General features: G+C 46.1%; 1 protein-coding gene across 1 annotated transcript; it reads right to left on the minus strand.

Moving 5' to 3' along the window:
- Positions 1-390: 390 nt before the first annotated feature.
- Positions 391-990, minus strand: LOC121986773 (LOB domain-containing protein 24-like). Its single transcript, XM_042540714.1, has 2 exons — positions 835-990; positions 391-739 (listed from the first exon to the last, which is right to left on the minus strand). Exons 1-2 carry the CDS (start codon positions 988-990, stop codon positions 467-469), a joined length of 429 nt encoding a protein of 142 aa, XP_042396648.1. The 3' UTR covers positions 391-466.
- Positions 991-7,336: the final 6,346 nt, after the last annotated feature.

Below are 7,336 nucleotides of genomic sequence, written 5' to 3' on the forward strand. Positions count from 1 at the left end.
TAGAAAAACCAAAATATCAACCTAATCGTACGATCATTCCTCGTAATATTGACGCCAAATGGAATAGTATTTTATGTTGGAAGATCCAGCCGAACCCCACAAAATCACAACCCCATTGGCTTTGTCTCCACTAAGTCATCGAGATGATGAGATTGATATTGATTCGATCCCTCATCCCTGTGTGTTGCACTCATGTATGATTGGATCCTATCACTTTGCCACGTCATCCAAATAGTTGTTGACATGGAAAGGAGCGTTGACCTTGTTACTTGCTCAGGCCGGCCGTTCAAAAATATTTATGAAACCAATTAGCTAGACAAATTAATGAATACCTACGATGTGATATTATTTAGATCGACTTATAATTAAAATAATACAATAATCCAGGGATTTGACTTTCTCGCAGCTGGTTGACTTTGACTTTGGTTATTGTCCTGAGTTTGGATTCATCTGACATTTATCTCTTCTACGGATGGTTCGACGGCAAGTAAACGCCTGCGCCTGCGCCGTCGCCCAAGCGCTCCTCGTCCGCCGAGACTTGCGCATTTGCTGACCGCGCCCGAGCAGCGTACACAGCGACGCGCGCTTGCGTCTCGGCCAACTCACGCTGGGCCCCACTGATCTCGGTCTGCAGCGCAGAGATCACTCCGGCGCTGCCGTACACCGGATCCTGCACCCTCCAGAACGCCTCCAAGGCGATGGCGTCCGCCGCTTCGCTTCGTTGCTCCTCTGGAATTTGCTTAAGTACACAAAGCAAATATTCTTAAAATTAATTAAGCTTAAAAATAAATAACATATGATAATAATAATATTAATTTTTTTTTAAAAAAAAACCTGGAGCATTCGGGAAACGTTACTGGCGCCAAAGATGCGATGGACATGAGCAAATCTGGTGGGGTTCGTCGAGGGGAAGAAGGGAGCTAACGTACAGTCCTCGCAGCATCGCCTCCGAAGATACCTGCAAGCGGCGCACCGAGTATAGTTCGACATGTAGAGGGTTTTCTAGATTTGATTCTTGAAAGATCTGGAGATTAGATTTGGGGAATCTAATGTCGAAATCTAGCCTAGATTTATTTGAAGGTGTGAGAACAGGTCGGTTCTTCCTATTATGGAAATGTCAACGGCTAGTAATTTTAAAAGGTGGGAACTCAAAAATGGGACGAGGTGAAACTGTCATATTTGGCTAATTAAAAAGAACTTTTTTGGGGTACACGATTGAATTCGTAGATGGCATGCAGTGGCGTATTTATTTGATAAATTAGTAATTTTTACGATTTCCAAAGCAATAAACTTGACATCATGTTAATCTTTTTTATTTAATATATGATTTTTATTTAAGAAAAAAAAACTTTGTAAAAGTTTAAAGATAAATATCAATATACTTTACTTAAAGAAAAAATTATTTGATTTCATTTATAACTAATCAAATTAAAATTGAATATAAACTTTATTCTAATCCGATCGAACTAAATTGATCCCATGAAAAAAAGGAACCAAGATGATTCTTTATTTGAATAGAATAAAAAATGTTGTGTGATCCTGTCCGAAAATCGTGGAGACGAAAAATTGAGATTGTGGATGTTGCGTTGACTGAATGTAGACCATGCTCCGATCTACAAGCATAAAAAATATCAGCGCCGAGCCAGGGAAGGGGTACCAACGTTGACCCACAGACACTCAAGTCAGTCACCGACACGAAAAAGCTAAGCTAGAAGATGGAACAACAATAGCACAAGCGTAAATAGTGAATAATGCGTACCTCCATCGGTGTACAGACCCCCTTTATATAATGTCTTAGTGGGCGATGTGTGCGTTTTTCGAGGCATGAGCACGTTCTCCCATTGGTTGCGGACACGTTCCCCCAATTGATCCCGGACATGTGGTCATGGACATGTTCTCTAATTGGCCCTAGACACGTGGTCATGGACACGTTCTCCAATTGGCTGTGGGCACGCCCTCCAATTTATCGTCGTATGATCCGTTTGTTGATCATGCCCCGTGTCGGTGACACTATCTTCCAAAAGGATGTCTAGAGATAGGTCAGCGATCCTGCTAATCGGCCGAGTGGGGTAGCCACTCAATTAGGGATTCCTTCGCTTGGTCGAACTTGGTTGTTCTCCCTTGCAGCGATTGGATATAGTAGGCAGTCGCCTCCTGATTGGACAAACGCTCCGGTCTCCTTGACGTTCGGCCGCTCCGTACTGAGCATTTGGCAATCTTACCATCTTGTTCCAAGCTAGATGGTTAGCTCGGACAAGCCTGTTGCCGATTGGACATTGTCTGCCCGATCAACCCTTGTGGTCGACCTCCGTAGGCGAACCCTTTGACACCCCAGCATTGACCACCTTGACTTTGACCTCCACCAAGGCAGTTGACCCGCACCGGGCGGGGCTCCGTTTATCACCGCATCACAAGCCTTCCCCTCAAGTTTAGTCGAAGGAGGCTGCAAGTCCGATTGACTAGACAAGTAGGGTCTTCGGTGACCTTCACGTCCGATCGGACCATTTGTGCCTTCGAGTTTCTGGTCGGCTTACATATAGTCGTCGTTCGGCTTCATTTCGCTACCCTGTGTGGGTAGCTGCCGCTCGGGTCATACCTCATAAGGCTGATGGTGAATCGACCGTTCAGCTGTGTGATAATCAAATATTTGTGCCGCTCGGGGCGATTGACGACTACACTTAGTGAATTTTCTCTTTTCCCTACGCTATCTCAGATGAGCGCCCTGTGATACTAGTTAACGTCCTCCCAATTTTTAGGAAACCGTACAAATCCTCGATAATTATAGCCGAGCATGCAACCATACCTTTTAATTAAGCCTCATTAATACCTTCCAATAACTGACTGCTATGTGTCCCCCTTTCTGTTGCACGTTTAACGTGACTGACAGATATCCGCTTGTGATGTGACAGACGTCTTTTCAAATTTATGGCCCGATTTCATCCTAGTTTTGCACAACCCTTGATCAGATGGCTCAGGGCGATCGACCGCGAGATTTATAAACATTGCTTCGCATCGCCGTCGTCTTCATTCCTTGCGTTTTCACCTTCGAGCAATCTCCGCAACACTTCTTCTCCTCTTCTTCGCCGACGCCCTCTTCTTTGCCGACGTCCTCTTCCAATAAGGTTCCTCTTTCTTTTCTTCGTCGAATCTGTCTTGCTTCTTCTCGCCTTTCTTGTTTTCAATGGCTGATTATCCACAACCCCTTGTGCCCGTCCTGGACTCTGGTATACTTCCGCTGAGCGGGGATGACATAGAAAAGATGGAATTCACCTACCATTTTCCCTCTTCTTATCAAGTTGCTATCTCCTCCGCTTACGACCGGCCACATGAACCGCCAGTTGGCTTTTTGACTTCTTCAAGGACCAGTTTAGTGTCAGCCTCTGATTTCTCGTTCACCTCTTCTTTTCTACCGTCTGTAAATATTTTCACGTCTCCCTTCATCAATTAGTGTCGAACTCCTTTCGGTTGATGTGCGGGATAGTAGTTCTCTTCCGTCTGCACAACATTCGCTTGACGTCTTAGGTATTTCATTATTTTTATTACCCTAAATAGTCTGAGCCGGGGTCCGTCCTGTTCCAAGCCTGAGTGGGCTCGATCTTCTTTGATAAAATATCATCCTCCAATAAACATTGGAGGGAATATTATTTCTTTGTTTGTTTTCCCGAGCGGCCCGACTTCTCGACCGGCTGTAGATGGAAGTGATGAAGCAACCGTCACTCAGGAGATACTGAAGCTGATCGAATTATCTCCAAGCAGCCTCAAGCCTGGCCGGTCAGAAGTATCACATTCACCGGCTGCTATTGGAGGGCGTCCTTTACGTGTTCGACTTGAGCCCGATCCGAATGCGGCTTCCGTCCAGCCTAGATATGCTCTTTTTACTCTTCATCTTTGAATCTAACTGATTTTCCTTTCTTTCTTGTAGCCTACATCTTATTAAGTGCACGTCTGTTGAGGGCACATCTTGTCGGCAAGAGCAGACTCACGAACGTTGAGATCAACACCGCAGGGGTGGCCGAATTGGAGAGTCGCGGCCTACATCCGGTCGACAACAGCAGGGCGAGCGAGACTCCAGTGCCGGTCAGCGAGGGTGGAGCGAGTCAGGCGGCGGCTAGGGGGGCAACGACTGCTATAGCTAACCTTCCTCCAGAACAGCCTTCGATGTTGTCGATGGATGTGGCTTCAGAGTCAGCCACTTCCGGGGAACCTCTACAACAGCGCAAGAGGTGTCGTGGGGAAGATCCCCCCCGCTCTGCCATGTCTGCCCTACAAACACTTGCCCGAGCCGGCTCACGCCCTGCTTCCGAGCGGGGTGAGACATCAACACCCACTCTTCTCGAGCAAGGAGCCGCAGTGATCCATACTTCTCTGTCATCTGACCGGACGTCGTCGCTATCCGAGTTGCCGTCGGGGACCATTTGTGCACCACGATCGCCTAAATGCCACCTCCATCCTTGCCAGCCGCACAAGTGTCCACCATTCGACTGTCCCCTATGCCCAAGTCCACGGGCAAGGCGACTTCAAAGCCCTTTGGCCCGAGCGACCAGAGACAAATAATGGTCATCATCCACCCGCCTATTGATGAATGACGTAGTTCAGGCGACATCGTGTCCCGCACCCCCAGCACTAGATTCGGATTCAAAGATTGCTAGCACAAGTATGGGCCGATGCTCAAGCCCGCGCAGCGGTTATCTCACCGGGGAAGCTTGCGAACAACCATACCCAGAAGGCCACTGGGGTACATATGTTACCTTTATATTTACTTGCTTTCATCCGTCGGGACTTACAATATTATTGTTGCTGTAGTATTGGGTCAAGAGTCTAGCCATGTGCCAAAGGCTGGCCTTTCTGAAGCATGAATTCCAACAGCTGTGCACTCTGAGAGGCCAATCAGAGGTCGCTTAGGCACGCATTGAGCAGCTAACTGCTGAGGCAGCTCAATTGAAGGCCGATCTGAATAAGAGTTCCGAACTGCTACAAGCGGAGATGAGCAAGAGCGCTGAGTAGGCTTCGCAACTGGCGAGGCTCAATAAGTAGGCCAGCTCCTTTGAGGCGAAGGTCAATTCGGCGAACGCCAAGAAGTTCTGAGTCATTGAGGACTTGGAGATCAAGAATAAAGAGGCTCATATCTTGCCTCAAAACCTGAAGGAGGCGGAGGCAGCTCTAAATGTCGAGCGGGATACCTGATCGGTTGAGCATGTAGCGGCGCAAGAGCAGCTGGCCGCTAAGGATGCCGAGCTGGCTTCTATTAAGGCCGAGCTGGAGGCCTCCCAAATGACCTTAGAAGTTTATCAAGGTGCAGAGTCTAGCCGGTTCGAGATTCTGAAGCGGGATTACCTCCGATCGGACCCCTTCAATGACCGGCTCACCGATCCGGCGCTCCGCCTCTTCAACCTCGCCATTGATGGGGCGCTCGACCAACTGAAGGGCGGCGGCTATATCCCACCCTCGGTGACCAATAAGGTCATCAGTCGAGAGAAGTAGACCGAGTCGCTGCCCGATGATGTGCTGGATTACCTTGAGTGATCCCCGCCCACTGTGAAGATCGCCTTCTTTTGTACCATCTCTTGCTACCTTATAGAACATTTTCAAAGTGTTAATAAATGATCGCCGTTCGGTGAATCTTTGTTTAGTTGCTTTCTACAGTGTTCCCTCATGCATTGTCGTTCGACATTTCTTCCATTTGTTGTATTTTACACTTGTTAATGAATGCATTGTCGCTCGGCTATAGTAGGACCATGAACCATTTATCATTTTTTGAAAAGTTTCTAAGTATGGTTCCTTGCCCTCCCAATCGTCGATGTACTAGTCGCTATGTTGTCAGATTAATTACTCCAGTCTTACCGAACGATCTCATTTTAGCGGAGAACTGTTGCTTTTAGGAGCAACATGTTTCGTTGCCAGCCTTATTCTCGACTTATATACTCGTCGATCGGATTTATTTGGAGTAAACTTGGTTTTAGAGCTACGGCTCAGCCGATATTCGTCGTAGACTCGGGTTTATAGTCGCCGCTTGACTGTTGACGTAGACTAGGGTTTATAGTTGTCGCTTGACTGTTGACATAGACTAGGGTTTATAGTAGCGGCTCGATTGTTGACATAGACTAGAGTTTATAGTCACGCTCGACTGTTGATGAAGACAAGGGTTTATAGTTGTCGCTTGACTGTTGACTAAGACAAGGGTTTATAGTCGTCACTCGACTGTCGGTGAGGACTAGAGTTTATAGTCGCCGCTAGACTGTTGGTGAAGACTAGGGTTTATAGTCGTTGCTCGACAGTTGGTGAAGACTAGGGTTTATGGTTGCCACTCGACTTTTAACTTGGTCGAGCAACACAAGAGTCTTGGATACTTGTGAATTTTATTCATCGTTCACCTGCATTTACAGGACATACTATGATACAATATTATTTGGATTTAACCACGCACCTCTCACCCGACCCTATATGGCTAGAGTTGGTTCGCGCTCTAAGGCTGCTCGAGCTTTCTCCTATCCTAATCCTGCAGGTAGTAGATTCCCGAGCAGAGCTTCTGAATGACTTTAAAAGGTCCTCCCCATGGAGCCTCCAATTTGGTGATGTCGTTGACCAGCTTCACTCTTTTCCAAACCATATCACCTACCTAAAATGACTGATCACCCTCCGGTTGTAGTTCTGCTTTATGTGTTGTCTGTACGCCATTAGCCGGACAACGACCTTGTCCCGTGCTTAGGGCTGTAAACAAGCCGAGTCGAGCCAAGCCAAGCTTTGGGGTGTTCAAGCTTATTTGATAAAATAACCGAGCAAAGTTGAGCCGAGCCGAGCTGAGCTTAAAATGAACCAAGCTTTTGAAATGGGTGTTCAAGCTTGACTTAGTTTATTTTTTATGAGCTTGAGCTTGTTTGAAGCTTGCTTGAGCTTGGTTTAAGCTTGACTTGAGCTTGGTTTGAGCTTAGTTCGTTTAGATACTATCAAGCTCTAAATTCAAGCTTGTTGATTGTTTGAAATTTTTAATTGTTTGATTGATTATTAACATTGATAATTTAAATTTATTTATTTATTTATTTTATTATTTATTTAGCACGTTGAAAAGAATTTTATTAATAAATATGGTTCGTGAACATTGTTCACGAATGTTGTTCATGAACATTAATGAGCTGAACACATATGAGTTCAAACTTGTTTGTTTAGCATAACGAGTTGTTCAAGCTTGTTTGTTTAATTAATCTTATGTATATTGAATGAACATAAACAAGCTATTACCAAGCCAAACACCAAGCTTGTTCACGAACGCTTGGTTTATTTACAGCCCTACCCGCGCTTCGTCCACCAGGTCGAGCTCCATGAGCCTCCACTCGGCGTT

This window comes from Zingiber officinale, chromosome 5B (genome assembly GCF_018446385.1).
Source record: "Zingiber officinale cultivar Zhangliang chromosome 5B, Zo_v1.1, whole genome shotgun sequence".
Taxonomy (NCBI): domain Eukaryota; kingdom Viridiplantae; phylum Streptophyta; class Magnoliopsida; order Zingiberales; family Zingiberaceae; genus Zingiber; species Zingiber officinale.

Coding starts and splice junctions, on each gene's coding strand:
- LOC121986773 (XM_042540714.1), bottom strand. CDS start 990: ATGTCGAACTATACTCGGTGCGCCGCTTGCAGGTATCTTCGGAGGCGA. Junction 740..834: donor ACGTTTCCCGAATGCTCCAG/GTTTTTTTTTAA, acceptor TGTGTACTTAAG/CAAATTCCAGAGGAGCAACG.